Consider the following 15348-nt stretch of genomic DNA (forward strand, 5'->3'; position numbering starts at 1 on the left):
TCAGTGAGTGAGAGCAGCCAGGCAGGCCCACAGCTGCCTTCAAAGAGAACTCAAGAGCTCTGACTCCAGGTGCTGAAATGCACCATCCCAGCAGCCCTTTTCCAAAGACTGTTAAGGTTTCCCAATCCCACAGGATAAACAAAACATACTTCCAGTCACTCCAGACCATTTATGCCAGCACAAAAAAGAAATGCTATAACTTTTTTAATCCTTCTTTTTCTTCTTTACATCATTTTGGAGCGGGTTCAACAACAGCACCCCTATGGCTTTGACCATTGTCCCTTAATTAGAATCCAAATCTCAGCCCATAAACCAAACTTCCATCTTTCCTTCTCTCCTTTCCACTCGTGGGATATTTATACTGTGGAGGAAAATCCTGCTGGAGTTATTCAAGTTTTGATGGAAGGGAAGAGAAGGATCTATTTGCTTCCAGGCTCCAGAGCCTCACTGCCCTCACCACAAAGAGCAACCTGGCAGCAGCCTGGAGATCTCCTGCAGTCTGACAGCAGCCAGCCTGGGCTGGCACATCTGGCAGTGCAGGCAGGCTGAACTGGCACATCTGGCAGTGCACTGCTCTGGCTGTGCCCAGGCACAGATTCCCACCTGCTTCCCAGTGCCCTGCACCAAAGCTTCAAAGCTCCTTGCCTGGAGAACAGCCTGGAAGAACAGCTCCAGTGGTGACCTCCACACCTCCACCTCAGCAGACCCTGGGACCGAGGAGATTTTTTACAGGAGGGAGGTTTCAGTCCAAGTGTGTTCCAGCCACGTGGGGCAGGAGACCAAAAACCACAGCAAATTGTTTGTAGAGAAGAACGTAAGTGGAGACAGACCTGAATCAGCATATGGCAGATGTCCACATGGCCAGACTCAGCAGCAGCATGGAGAGGGGTTCTCTTACTCTGATGCTCCATTTTAAAATTAGGGTCAATTCCGTCCACTGAAAAACACAGCAGAGACATTTTCAACCACAATTCAGAGATTAAAGTGTAACAGGAGAATCACATCTCAGCTAAAAAGGCTTTTAAAGGCTGGGTTCCCAGCCCATCCTCAGCCCTCCTCACATCTCACTGTACATTTAAATCAGGAAGCTCTCAGGGCAGTCCCAGGGACGTTTGAGGTGCAACAACCTTGTGAGAGGAAGAGGAGGGGCAGGCCCTGAGCTCTGCTCTGGGGGGACCAGGGACAGCACCCAGGGAATGGCTGGAGCTGTGTCAGGGCAGGGTCAGGTTGGATCTCAGCAAAAGGTTCTTCCTTTAGAGGGTGGTTGGCACTGACCAGGCTCCCCAGGGCAGTGGGCACAGCACCAAGGCTGACAGAGCTCAAGAAGCATTTGGACAACACTCTGGGGCACAGGGGGTGACTGTTGAGGATGGGCCTGTGCAGGGCCAGGAGCTGGACTCAAGGATCCTTGTGGGTCCCTTCCAACTCAGCACATTCTGTGACTCTGTGAACCCTCATACCAAGAGCTTCAGAAACACCCTGGAACTCAAGAACTTTAAGCCATTACAATATCTACAGAGGCCATGTCCCTCAGACTCTCAATTCATCTCAAAACCAACACTAATCAGGGATAAAAAGGAAAGAAAAAACAGAAGTTGCAAAGAAAGAGTTGGTGCTACCTGCAGTTTTTGCCTCACCGCTAATTAACTGCAATTAATATTAGTGATTGTTGTTGCATCCCTGCAAACACAGGGATACAACATGGATGGAACTTCTCCAACTAACACAAGCTTGGGAACTGGCCAGAGATCCTCACAGCTGTGCAAAGACTGAGAGATGATGCTGACAGGCAGACAAAGATGTCTGGGCATGATAACATGTTGCATATGATGAGGCCATAGTTAAATATCAATGAATAACATTTTTGTCCTATTGAAGAAAGGAACAATGGAGCAAACACTTGCTAGACACAAAAAAAAAAAAAAAGGAAAAGAAGAAACTGATAAATGACAAGAACAGGAAGTGTCCAAAAATGTACAGCAAAGTAAGGGAGTGGAAAGGAAATGATCCTGAGGAAACATTGTGTCCTTCAAAGGGGGAGACTCCTCAGGGATATTTGTCAGTAAAAACAAAGTTAGCAGCTCAAAGTCATCTGGTGACAGACAACTATGAACCCCCAAAACAACCCCATGTACTGCAGGCTCTTCTTATTTGCTCTCCTGCTGATGGGTCTCAGCTTAAGCTGACTATCCTCTTTTTTCCTCTCCACTGGATGCAAATATCCATCTAATATCCCATTGCATGGAGAGGAAAAGTTGTGATGGACTGGAAAAATCACATGTAGGTGATTCTGGGAGCACAACCAGCTTCTCTGGATAAAACAGTGCTCAAATACAGACACAAGCTGGGAACAGTGCACATTTCAGAGAGAGATGAAGCCGTTTCCAATGACACAGCACTTGCAGAAGTGGATTTCTCCTCCAGCTCCACTCCCAGGGGGCAGAGGGGAAGGTGACGTGGGAACTGGACACTGGTAGCTGCCTGGCAGGAGCTGGGAGTGCTGCCAGCCAGGCCCTGTCCTGGGAAGGAGGCACCTACCCAACATCAGCAGGACCTTTTGCAGCTCCCCTTGCCTGGCAGAGAAGTACAACTGCTTCGGGTGGAACCGTAACTTCTTGGGTCTGTGGGAGGGGGGAAAAGAGGAGGAGTTAACACTCAGTGAGGAGCACAGCAGGCATGTCACCCCCCCACTGCCACCCCATGTGCACGACAAAGTCTGTCCTACGGTGTCCTGGGTTGATCCCACAGCATGGGCAGCAGGACAGGGGGGATTCTGCCCCTCTGCCCCCTCAGGTGAGACCCCCCTGCAGAGCTGCCTCCAACCCTGGGGAACAACATCAGGAGGACATGGAACTGTTGGAGCAACTCCAGAGGAGGCCACGGAGATGCTCCAAGGGCTGGAGCCCCTCTGCTCTGGAGACAGGCTGGGAGAGTGGGGGTGTTCACCTGGAGAAGAGAAGGATCCAGGGAGAGCTGAGAGCCCCTTCCAGGGCCTAAAGGGGCTCCAGGAGAGCTGGAGAGGGACTGGGGACAAGGGATGGAGGGACTGGACACAGAGAATGGCTTCCCACTGCCACAGGGCAGGGATAGATGGGATACTGGGAAGGAATTGTTCCCTGTGAGGGTGGGGAGGCCCTGGCACAGGTTGCCCAGAGAAGCTGTGGCTGCCCCTGGATCCCTGGAAGTGTCCAAGGCCAGGTTGGACAGGGCTTGGAGCAACCTGGGCTAGTGGAAGGTGTCCCTGCCCATGGCTGGAGGTGGGACTGGATGGTCTTTATGGTCCTTCCAACCCAAACCAGCCTGTGATTCCATGATACAGCTCCAGAGCACCAGCAAAACAGAAGAACAAGTCTCCAGAATGAGGTCTCAAAACTTCCAGCTCCGACCCCAGCAGCCTTGTTCCAGTGAGGGCCAGATCTGCTCAGTGCCACTCAACAACAAATTCTGGGTCTCACTGCTGTGAACAGGAACTTCCAGCAGTTACAGATGCCAAGGAAAAACTAAATCCTCCACAGAAATCAATAAGACCTTTGGAGCTGTAACAGTTCTCCCAAATCTGTTGGGGGTGACAAATGAGTGAACAAAAGAAGCTCGGAGTGGGACCAAAGTCCAGAGAAGCTAAATCCCATTTTCTCTAGTTAAGCAACTTTCTTGGGAACTGGAGAGACCCAGTGGGGTTTTTTCTTACTTTTCAGAGTCCAGGGCAATCAGGGCACTTTCCAGAGTTTCTTTAACTGGTCCCTGGGTCAGGCTAGTAGTAGGCTTAGCAAAAACCGAAGACCCAGCCACGTCAAACCCCTCAGCAGCTGAACTTTCTGGCTTGTCTTCCTCTGACAACCGTGTCCCAGTGCCACTGGAGAGGTAAAATGAGAGACAGCCAAAGCACAACCATTAAAAATACACTACAGTGTGGATCTCATGCCAAAGAAGGAAAGCAAATGCATTTTAAATACTTTAAATACTACACTTTAGCTAAGTGTAACTGGAATCCAGACACAAACCAATATATTTTACAGCCTTTTCAGTAAGAACTTGCCCAAAAAGGAACTGCACTGCCCAGTGATTGCATTTTGATGGACTCTGTTCTACAGGAAAACCAGGAACATGGGGCAAGTCAAAAAAGCCACCTGAACAAGACCAGATGGGATGGGAAGTCAGAGCACTGTTCAACACAAGGTTGGCTTGATTTGTGTTTTCCTCTTTGTTTTCCCCCACTCTTTACACTTGTGTGAGTCAGGAGCTACAGAGCTACAGCCAGGTGCTGCAGGAACGTCCCTGTCACTGAGCACACCTGGCAACATCAACTAGTTCCACTACTATTCCACTCCTTAAGAATGAAATTATCCCATAAGAGGAAGGAAAGTTTAAATCCTGAACACCCCCATCTCTGGTGCCTCTGCCCCAGCTCACCCTGTGGTTGGTGTGATCTTCTCCAACACAGTGAGCAACACAAAACACACTCTAACCCTAACCCTATCCCTAACCCTAACCCTGACCCTAACCCTATCCCTAACCCTAACCCTGATCCTAACCCTATCCCTAACCCAAACCCTATCCCTAACCCTGACCCTAACCCTGATGCTATCCCTATCCCTATCCCTAACCCTAACCCTATTCCTAACCCTAACCCTATCCCTAACCCTCACCCTATCCCTAACTCTAATCCTAACCCTGATCCTATCTCTGACCCTATCCCTATCCCTGACCCTAACCCTGACCCTATCCCTAACCCTGCAGCTGAGCTTGGCTTGTGTCCTAGTTAGAACAGCTGGGCCCAGTTCATCACTGGATGGGTGTAACCCAAAACTGTGTATTCTACAGCCTTCCATGCCATTGCCCAGAAACTGGTATCAATAGACTATTTACACCTTCTGCCCAGAGCAGCCCTGACTCCTCAGGCTACAAACTAGGTGTTAAGAGGCCTGTGAGATAGGAGGTGCCTCCCTCTTTTGTGGAACTCCCCGCCCTGGGGGAAATACTGAGCATTCCTGCCTGAACTGGAGGATATATAATCTTGGAGTCTTGGAACTTTTGGAACCACTTGTGGGATCCAGAGGAAGACTGCAGATCACCACTCAACCAAACTGCAGATCACCGCTCTCGACTGGACTGCAACCTCCACTTTTCAACCAGACTGCACCAGCACTCTCACCAACAGGTTTTCCCCTCTCCTTTTCCTTTGGACTCAGGGGACCCAACGAACACCACTCTGTTCATGCCCCAGGGTGCTGGGTTATACATTTGGGTTTTGTGGGTTAAGACCAATTGTTTGTCTGTATAATCGTACTTATTGTATTATTTCACTAAATTGTTATTCTGACTTTTGAGTTGAGTTCATTTCCCCTGCTGGTTTACCTTTAAACCAGCACATTTTGTGAGAGCAGGACCAGGAAGCCCTCTGCTCATCAGGAGGAGCAGAAGAACTCAAATGGAAAGCCTGGTCTGGCACGAGGTTTGAGATGCCCCAGCTCACCTCCCCGTCGTGGTGTCGGCCCTTCCCTCCACAGCCGCCGGTTTCTGCTGCTCGTAGGTCAGGGACACCGTGGAGGTCGTGTCAGCCTTTGCTATTGTCACCTCCTTGGCCTTGGAGGCCTCTTCCCCACAGTGTGGGCAGTAGCTCGTGTCGTTGACCTGGGAGGCACAGCTCTTGTGGAAGCGGTGGGAGATGCTGCTCTCCGGCTGACACTCCATGAAAGTGCCCTGCAAGAACCACAGAGAAGGGGTTCACACCTCGCCCAGTGCAGCCCTCAGCCCTGCCACATGCTCCACTCACCACCACTCCTGCCCCTGAAAACGTCCAGTACAGTAAGCAAGCACTGCCACTTCTTGAGAAGAGAACAAAACCAAGGTGAAGAGGGAAAAAACTCACTCGGTCAGGGACTGCAAAGCAAGGTTTTGGAATCGGGAAAGAGAACCGAGAAGTCCCAATTTCCAGCTCTTTCCTCAAACGCTTGAAGTTGTCGCTTCTGTTTCTAGAAGTGCCAGTGCACTGTAAGGACGCCCCCAAAAACTGCAAAAGGAAACTTCAGACCTGTGTGCTGAGCCAGCATTAAAACCACCCAACAAAGCTGCACACAAAAGGATCTACAGGAATCTCATTAAATCGGTCCTTGACCCCAGTGTAACCTAAATTATGCAGCTTCTCTGCCTGGACGAGCCCCATCTGCTGTTTAACCCCAATAAGGTGACTGACTGCTCATGCAACAAACTGGGCAACTTCTCTTCAAATTATTTTCCCTTTCCAACAATGTCCTTCCAACTGACCTGCAGGGACCCCAGAATTCCCTGCCCTGAGGTATCAGTGCTACCTGAAGCCCTGCTGGGCTCTGGGTTAGTGATGGATGGCACAGACACTCCCGGGTTCACCTCTGGGGGCCAGAACAAGGCACTGAGAGATGTACAAGTGTGCAAGGAAAGGCCGGTTAAACCCATTCTTCTCCTGAACTCACAGTCCTCCCAAGCAACCTAATTAACTCTATTTCAGCTTTGCAAAATGCCTTTAAGGGTTTTAAGGATTTCATCTTTTCAATGATCTTTGACTCAGCAGGAAAACCCAGGATGGCTCCATTTGCTACAATAATGCTTGACACTACTGCAGCATCTTCCCTTGAGTCATCCTGAAAAACACCAGCATCAGACAATTAAGGCTCATCATCACCCTGTGAGGCCTCAATTGGTGCTTTTCAGCTTTACCAACAGGGAAACAAGGACACTGACCACTGAAGGACCAGACCAAGGCCATTAGAAGCCTCGGTGTCAGAGGTGGAAGAAGCAGCAGGAGATCATAGAAACACAGACTGGTTTGAGTTGGAAGGGACCTTAAACATCATCCCATTCCAACCCCCCTGCCATGGGGAGGGACACCTTCCACTAGCCCAGGTTGCTCCAAGCCCTGTCCAACCTGGCCTTGGACACTTCCAGGGATGGGGCAGCCACAGCTTCTCTGGGCAACCTGTGCCAGGGCCTCCCCACCCTCACAGGGAAGGTTGTTCCCTAATATTTAATCTATCTTCCTAATATCTAATCTAACCTAATTGAGACCTCAAACACTGCCTTGGTCCAGTGCCATCACTCAGGTTCCCCACCTAAACCAGGGAGGGGGACACAGAGGGCTCACAGATTCTTTTCCAAACCAAGCTAATACATTTTTTTGGTGTGATTGATCTGTACAGAGAACAAAAAAAACCAACCAAACCCTTGTTCCAAAGAAATTCCTAAGGCAAGACTTCCACCATGTGAAAACCCTCTTTGTGACACCCCTCGGGGTCTCCAGGACGATAAAGGCGACGATTTCAGCTACCCTCACACACATTCCTACTGCAAACACCTCCTGATGTGCTGTGGAACGAGGTGGAGCTGATGCCAGGGAGTCAGTAAAGCCCTTTAGGTACCATCTCCACCTTCAGCTTCCAGGCTACTGCGACAGGCACCCCCTTCCCTAGATTGAGAGCACGGACTTACTGCAGTGCAAAAGTATCCACAGCCAGGGCAACACTGGTGTTTCACCATCCTCCCTCTATGGTCCTCACACAGCACCAAAAGCTGGACTTTGTTAGACGGGCGCATCAGTTCATACTTAACCACACTGTTTGTGCATCGGCCCAGCTGGAACGGGAGAAATCAAAGGAAATGAAATTACTGGAGACCAAAACACTCTCTGTGCTTGTGCTGAGGAAGATCTTGCACGCTGCCCTGAGGAGCCCTGGCTTTTCCACAGTGATTCAGCCGTGTGCCAGGCAGCATTAGCAGTGCAGCAGGAAGCTGGGAGAGCTGCTCTCACAGGAAGGGATGCATCATTCACTAACTAACATGCAAGTGGACCCCGAGTCGCTCGTTGCTTGCAAGGAAAAAAAAAAAAATCATCACTGGAAATAGGCAAGAGCCAAGCAGCAGCAGAAGGGGCAGTCCCAGGGGCCTGACTCACACAACACACACTCCCCTCTTGCCAGGAAGAGTGTGTGTGAGTGACCAAGAGAACGAGACCATTCGCACTAAATCTTGTTACTGTTCAAGAGTATAAGTCACAGGAAGATAAAGGGAAAAATAATTGCTCCTCGTTGCCAGCGAAGTTTATCGTCTGTACTGGTTCCAGCACTGGCCCCTGCCCAGACCACAGGGATGAGGAGCCAGGCTTGCATGAGAGCTCAGCTAAAGTCACATTTGCAGCACGTTTTCCAAAGGGTTTCACCAATGTAGAGCTCTGGGCTCAAAAATCAGAGAATCACAGAAAGGTGTGGATTGGAAGGGACCTTAAAGATCATCTCATCCCACTCCCTGCCATGGGCAGGGACACCTTCCACTAGCCCAGGTTGCTCCAACCTGGCCTTGGACACTTCCAGGGATGGGGCAGCCACAGCTTCTCTGGGCAACCTGTGCCAGGGCCTCCCCACCCTCACAGGGAAGGATTTCTTCCCAATATCTGATCTACACCTGCCCTCCTTCAGCTTAAAGCCATTCCCCCTTGTCCTGTCACTCCAACCTTCTCATGCCCCACCTGTTCTGTTAATGGCAGGAGGTTCCACAACTGGGCTTCCCTCTTCCCAACCAGCGTTCCCTGCTCTGCTGCATCAGAGGGATCAGCACTTCCTTCTGCTGCCCCACTCCTACAGACACCACTGTCACATCCCAGGTGCCACCTGCCAGCACGACCTGATGCTGTTTGGGTTCTGTTTCAAGTCCCTCTGGATAATAATCTTGCTCTCCCCACGTGCCTGGTAAAGGACACTTATAAACTAGGAATATAAAGGCGAAAAGCTGCTCCAAGGAAAGGTCCCCGGGAGGGAAGGGGCACAGTTACTGTGTGTTGTCACCACAGGCAGAGTCAGGCAGGGACTCAGTGCCTGCTCATCACCCACAGACTGTCCCTCTGCTCCAGCTCAGCATTGATTTGCTGCTTTTTCTCAACAAAACTAGACTTTCTCTATGATTTTTTTAAGCTCCACTTTTCCTGTAGAAGCAACACTCCTGTGGGAAAAGAGAATGGATTTTAAGCCAGGCTCATCATTCACCCCTGGCACGTCCAAATCAACTTTGCCAAACTCCAGCTGCAAAGTCTCCCTGTGGCTGTGGCACCTTGGCTGGACTGATCCCTGTCACCACCCCAGTCCAGGGGCTGCAGGGGTGGCACGAGGGCACCATTGATCCCTTACTGAGGAGGAATTTTACTGAGCTGAGGGAATTTGATTAACATGTGAAAAGCTGCACTATCTGTGTGAGGAAGACCCTGCACTGTTATGTCACACTAGATGATTTGTTAGGAACCCTAAAAAAAGTTTGACATGATTAATTGCTGTTTTCCAACCATTAGAGAGTGCAGCAGGGTGCTCATAACTATTTATAACACTCTCCAAGGACATGACAGTCTGGAGAAGCCACTATTCACACAGATAATATTCTTATAACATCTATGAGTCATTTATCCCATTATGAAAAAGAATCCAACATAAAGCATGGCCTTTGCTATTCCTCCCTCTGATTTATCCAGGGACAGAACTGTCAACCCACCATAGACACGAGCAGGAACTCTTTCATATCCCTTGTGTTTATTTAGGAACCCTGGGGTCCCTCCTCTCTCTGACAAGTCTCCCAGGGCATTCTCTCTGGAATGAGTCAATTTTGCCACTCTTTGGGAATTCCTCTCTCTAGAGGTACCAGCACGAACTAAGACAAGAAGAGCTGGGCTGCAAATCTGATTATCCATTTCTCCCTCCATCCACCCTTCTCCAAGGATCCTGGAGGAGAACTAGGGATATTCTCACTCCTTGCCCTACTACCAGTGAGTATCAGGGTGCTGCAATGAGACTGCAGCTTGGCTGAAGCCAAGAAGAAACCCACGTGTCTCCCAGTAAAAGGAGGATCCACCGAGTGCATTCCTGTCCTGCAGTCTCACTTCCCAGACTCTGGAATGGAGTCATTTGGCCACTTAATTCCACACTTCTGGAACCAGCAGAGCCCCAACAAGCTCAGCTGTGACCAATGAAAAGGCATCGAGTGCAGTTGTTGTCTGTCAGTCAGACCTGGTGCTGCACAGAGTTGCCAGAACATCGAATCAAAGAATGGTTTGGGTTGGAAGGGACATTAAAGATCATCCAGTTCCACCCCCTGCCACAGGCAGGGACACCTTCCACTGGACCAGGTTGCTCCAACCTGGCCTTGGACACTTCCAGGGATCCAGGGGCAGCCACAGCTTCTCTGGGCAACCTGTGCCAGGGCCTCCCCACCCTCACAGGGAAGGAGTTCTTCCCAGTATCCCATCTAACCCTGCCCTCTGGCAGTGGGAAGCCATTCCCACTTGTCCTGTTGCTCCATGCTCTTGTAAAAAGTCCCTCTCCATCTTTCCTGTGGGATCCCTTCAGGTACTGGAAGGCCACAATTAGGACATGGGAAGCTTTGGAACAGAAGGCTCTTAGGGGAGGAGGAGAGGGGAAGGCTGGGGCAGCAGAGCACATGCCAAGTTCCCGAAACTCAAGACCTGCCCATGGAAAGGTTTGCATCAGCTCCTTTGTAGTCAAGGAAAACCAGCTCCAAGCTTCCCCTGATTGGATTTTCTCCCTTGGATGCATGTGAATGTATTTTAGCCTACTTGGCCTCTCAATCAACAAGATCCAGCCACACAGGCTGGGACAAGCAGAGAGACCCACCCAGAGCCTCTCCCACTGCAGACACAGCACCTCCTCCCTTCCCTGTGGCTTCATCCCGGCAGTGGGACACACACAGAGTGCTGGAGCCCTCACTGAGCAAGTGAGATGTTCACCCTGCCATTCCCACACCAGTGGGTCCCAGTCCAGCAGGCACAGAGCCCCTGCACGACCCAACACGTGTTCCTGGCACAGCTTTTCATCCTTTATGTCTTTGTCCTCAGCAGAAAAGGCTGTGAGAAGCTAAAAGACAGGCTCCTACCTCGTTGTTCACGCTCTCCGTGGCCATGCACTGGTTGTTGGCTAACGTGGTGATCTCTCTGCTTTTGGGGGTTTCCATTCGACAGCTACAGAGGGGAACTTCCTGGAGACCATCTACTTCCATTGCCTCAGGACCATTGGAAAGACCTGGAGTACAGGAGACCAGTAAATCAACTCAGATTCTCTCCCAGGAGAAAGGATGCAGTCTATCAACACCACCCGTGTGCCCTGTGACATCTTCCCATTCCATGTCCTGAAATGCTCTCAGGGCATTACCCAAATCCTGTGAAAAAAAGACTCTGTGCTTTTCCAAGTCCAGCCACTCTGCAGCTGACTGTGCTGAAATCAAGACTAGTAAGTTAAGAACAGTTTACTCTGAGCAAACCTCAAGCAAGAAAAGTGAGGACGAGGCACAGTTTTTTATCAGCCTATGTCTCCTCCCCACCTGCCCCACAAAACTGTGCCCTGGCACCAGAAGATTTGCAGGAAACCTCCCAGAGCTGGAAATTTGAATAATCACTGGAGTGATAAATAGTGAAGATCAGGAAAGCACAAACTTCTATTTGCAGAGGTCTATTACACAGATGGGAAAACAAAATTCCTGGGACTATTTGGCCTCAGTCAACCAAGAATTATTTATTTTGGAAAGCGAACAAACCAGGGAAAAGAAAGCAGCAAGATGCTCCAGTGTTCTTGCCTTTTCCTCATATCTTTCTCTCAGATGCTGAACACTTACAAACCTATGAAAAGGTGGATAATGGCTTTTGAGGGGGGACTCTGCCAGGTAGGGGGACACAGTGGGAATGTTCTTGTGGCTCCTCTGGATCCAAATCAATCACTGGGTTAGCCATGACTGCTAAACACTGGGTTAGTGACACGAGGCTGATTCTAGTCCTACAGTCCTGGTCCAATCCTACACTGAAACACCTCTTTGCAATGTTTGCAGCACAGAAGCAAACCCTTTGGGCTGGTTCAGCCTGGAGCATCCCAAGCTTTCCCTACCCACTGCTGCGGGATCGACTCACAGCAAGAAGGAATTATGCTGCTGCTTTTCAAGCTTTTGAAAGGAGACTTATTTTGCTGCAAAGTTTTAAAGATTAACTTCATTCCTGGTGGAGATTCCTCTTTAATTCCCCTGGCAATGACAATGTTCTCCCCCACACAGTCCCCTGCCCATGGCTCTGACCCCATCAGCAGAACACAAGACCCTTTCATGTCATCAGGAATTTCCTTCAGCCAACAGGTTGCAAGCCCGAGCCCAGCAAAAGGATATTTCAAGACATACAAGCACAGGGAAAGTCCTCTCAGTTTTCATGTAAAATCCTGTCAAGATCTGAAGGGTTTAAGAGCCTTTTCTAGGAGCACAAATCACAAAGCTCATTCCTTGCCTTCTGAGCTGTCACTTCCCTAATCTGTTTGACATCCAGAGGCTCTGGTGAAAGCATCCCTCATCCATCCTGACCCTCTCTTGGTGGGGAACTCTTTGATGTGCCTCTATCAAAGGAGCCAGACAACCTTTGGGAGAATGACAGGCACAGACGGGCGGATCCGGCCCAGGCAGGAGGTGCCGGAGCCGAGGGAAGTTCAGCACTGGGAACAGCAGCTGGGGCTGAGCACCCAGGGCCCAGCACCATCCCTCCTCTTCCCAGGGCTGAACAAGTGATTCCTGGGGACACAGCAACCCTGATTTGGGGGGATGCAGCACATGCAGGGAATGGAGGGGAGCTGCCCAGTGGGACAGGGGGGCTGGGCCAGCACCTCACAGCCCTTGATGGGTGTATTCCTGAGCCAGCATGCCCCACTGGAACTGGGACCCCACCCACATCCTCAGCCTCATCCCTATCCTCAGACACCTTCCCTATCCTGACCCTCATCCCCACTCCAGCTCCATGCCTATCCTCATCCCCATCCCAACAAAATCCCCATCCTAGCCCCATTCCTCTCCCAGCCTCATCCCTATTATCACCCCCATTCCTATCCCACTCCCAGCCCTATCATTCTAAGCCCCACCCCAGCCCCAGCCCTATTCCAGACCTATCCCTTGTCTCATCCTCATCCCAGCCCCATTCTCACCACTATCATCATCCTCATCCCCATCCCAGCCACATCCCTATTATCATTCCCATCCCAGGCCCATCCCCATCCTCATCCCTAGTCCCATCACTATCCTCATCTTCCTCCTCAGCCTAGCCCCAGCCCCATACCTATGGTCATCCCTTCCCCTATCCTCAGCCCCAGACCAGTCCTACCCCCATCCCTATCCTCGTCCTCAACCCAGCCTCAGCCCAATCCCAATTCCTATCCCAGCCCCATCTCTATCCTCATCCTCATCCTCATCCCAGCCCCAGCCCAATCCCCATTCCTATCCCAGCCCCATCTCGATCATTATCCTCATCCCATCCCAATCCCACCCCATTCCCATCGCACTCTGTGGCCACCAGGGGGCAGCCGGGGCCCCGCACGGAACAAAGGCCCGGCCCCAAAGCCAGACCCAGACCCGGCCCCAAACCCAGACCTGGCCCCAGACCCAGACCTGACTCCAGACCTGGCCCCAGACCCAGACCTGGCCCCAGACCCAGACCCAAACCCAGCCTCAGCCCCAAACCCAAACCCAGACCCAGAGCAAAACTCAGACCTGGCTCCAAGCCCAGACTTGGCCCCAAATCAAGACCCAGCGCCAAACCCAGATCCAGCCCCAAACCCAGCCCCAGCCCCAAACTCAAACCAGGGCCTGGCCCCAAACCCAGCCCCAGCCCTAAACCCATCCACAAACCCAAACCCAGACCCAGCCCCAGCCTCAGACCAGGGCCTGGCCCCAAACCCAGTCCCAGCCCTAAACCCATCCACAAACCCAAACCCAGACCCAGACCCAGCCTCAGACCAGGGCCTGGCCCCAAACCCAGCCCCAGCCCTAAACCCATCCACAAACCCAAACCCAGACCCAGCCCCAGCCTCAGACCAGGGCCTGGCCCCAAACCCAGCCCCAGCCCTAAACCCATCCACAAACCCAAACCCAGACCCAGACCCAGCCTCAGACCAGGGCCTGGCCCCAAACCCAGTCCCAGCCCTAAACCCATCCACAAACCCAGACCCAGATCCAGTCCCAACCCCAACCTTGGCCCCAGCACTCACCCCCCGCCGGCGAGGACAGGATGCCCTTCACCCGCAGGTCCAGGGAATCCAGGGACACCTCCATGTACTCCATGCTGTTCTCCTGACCCGGGCCCTCCCTGCCCAGCGATGGTTTATAGGCTTCGGCACCTGCATGGGAACAGGGGCATTCACACAAACCCCACCAGCACCACCCACCCCACAGGGTCCCAGGCCATGGCTGGGACCAGGCTCTGTGCAGGCTCCTCAGGAATGATGGAAACACAACATCTGGGCACACCTGGCACAGCTGGTTCCCTTCCCCAGCTGGTCAGACAGAGCTCCCACCTCCACTCAGGCAGGAAACAACCAGAGAAAACAATCCATGAGACAGGTTCTGCCTCCACAAGGCACCTCTGCCTGCTGCTACGACGGCACAAGGAAGGGATGAACAGGGCCCAGAGCATCCTCCTGCCTCCAACCTGCTGCACAGGGCTCAGGGACAACATTCCAGCCAGGCAGAGCCAACCATCCCCTCGTGCACCTCAGGAAGAGGACGAGACGGGTGACATTCAGCTTAATGGGAGGGGAAACACATAAAAGCCAAGTTCTGGCTCTAAGTGAACAAAAGTGCTGCTGGGAAGAGACTGTGTGGGGATAACTCACTGGGAAGAGATTGAGTGGGGATCCCTCACTGGGAAGAGATTGTGTGGGGATCCCTCACTGGGAAGAGATTGAGTGGGGATCCCTCACTGGGAAGAGATTGTGTGGAAATCCCTCACTGGCCCCACGGAGCCTGAGTGGGGATTGTCAATCACTTCACACCCCCTTGGCTCGACTTTCTCCCTCAATTTGCTTTTCCCACTGCAGCTTGGCCAAGAGAGTTTGGTTACCCTGGAAGAGCAGCTGCCACTTCTAGTAAAGGGGCAGAAAAACAGTCTGCATCTGAAATGCAGGATTAGGTGTTTGCTGTGAAAGGGTGCAATGGCCTCTCCTTCATCCTGGGAGGAAGAGGAGCAAGCCAGATGACTGACAGACCCCAGGCACAGACCAGAGGCTGAAATATGGTCAAGTAACTCAGAATTAGCCACAAACTTGCTGATGCAAAAGTGGCCTGGTTGCACTGAATTAGCAAGAGTGGAAGAATAAACCCTTGGGTGGCAATGGATGTGTGACACCTTAGTAATGAGGCACAGCTGCACTTCAGAGACTCTCCACTGTATTTCACCCATGTTGTTACCTTTCCTGAAGGACATCACAACCAGCCTGCACTCCTGGCTCTCCCCAGCCCACAGAGGCCACTGAAACCTTCTTCTGAGTGCTGGGTAACTCAGGACAAACAAGAGAGACCCTGAGCACT

At 51.6% G+C, this 15348-nt stretch overlaps 1 protein-coding gene across 14 annotated transcripts in view; it reads right to left on the reverse strand.

The window, feature by feature from the left end:
• The window catches only part of EHMT1 (euchromatic histone lysine methyltransferase 1), a 126305-nt gene that overhangs the window by 24988 nt on the left and 85969 nt on the right, over positions 1–15348 (reverse strand). For 12 of the 14 annotated variants that reach the window (XM_017829202.1, XM_017829211.1, XM_017829209.1 and 9 more), the window contains 7 exons: positions 14031–14159; positions 10900–11045; positions 7462–7605; positions 5474–5700; positions 3689–3853; positions 2539–2621; positions 831–937 (listed from right to left, as the gene is read on the reverse strand). In XM_017829202.1, coding sequence (XP_017684691.1) covers positions 831–937; positions 2539–2621; positions 3689–3853; positions 5474–5700; positions 7462–7605; positions 10900–11045; positions 14031–14159 — 1001 coding nt within the window. The remainder of the gene's footprint in view (positions 1–830; positions 938–2538; positions 2622–3688; positions 3854–5473; positions 5701–7461; positions 7606–10899; positions 11046–14030; positions 14160–15348) is intronic. The other 2 variants (XM_017829213.1, XM_017829216.1) reach the window with 1 other exon arrangement.

Source organism: Lepidothrix coronata, unplaced genomic scaffold (assembly GCF_001604755.1).
Source record: "Lepidothrix coronata isolate B3197 unplaced genomic scaffold, Lepidothrix_coronata-1.0 Scaffold160, whole genome shotgun sequence".
Lineage (NCBI taxonomy): Eukaryota > Metazoa > Chordata > Aves > Passeriformes > Pipridae > Lepidothrix > Lepidothrix coronata.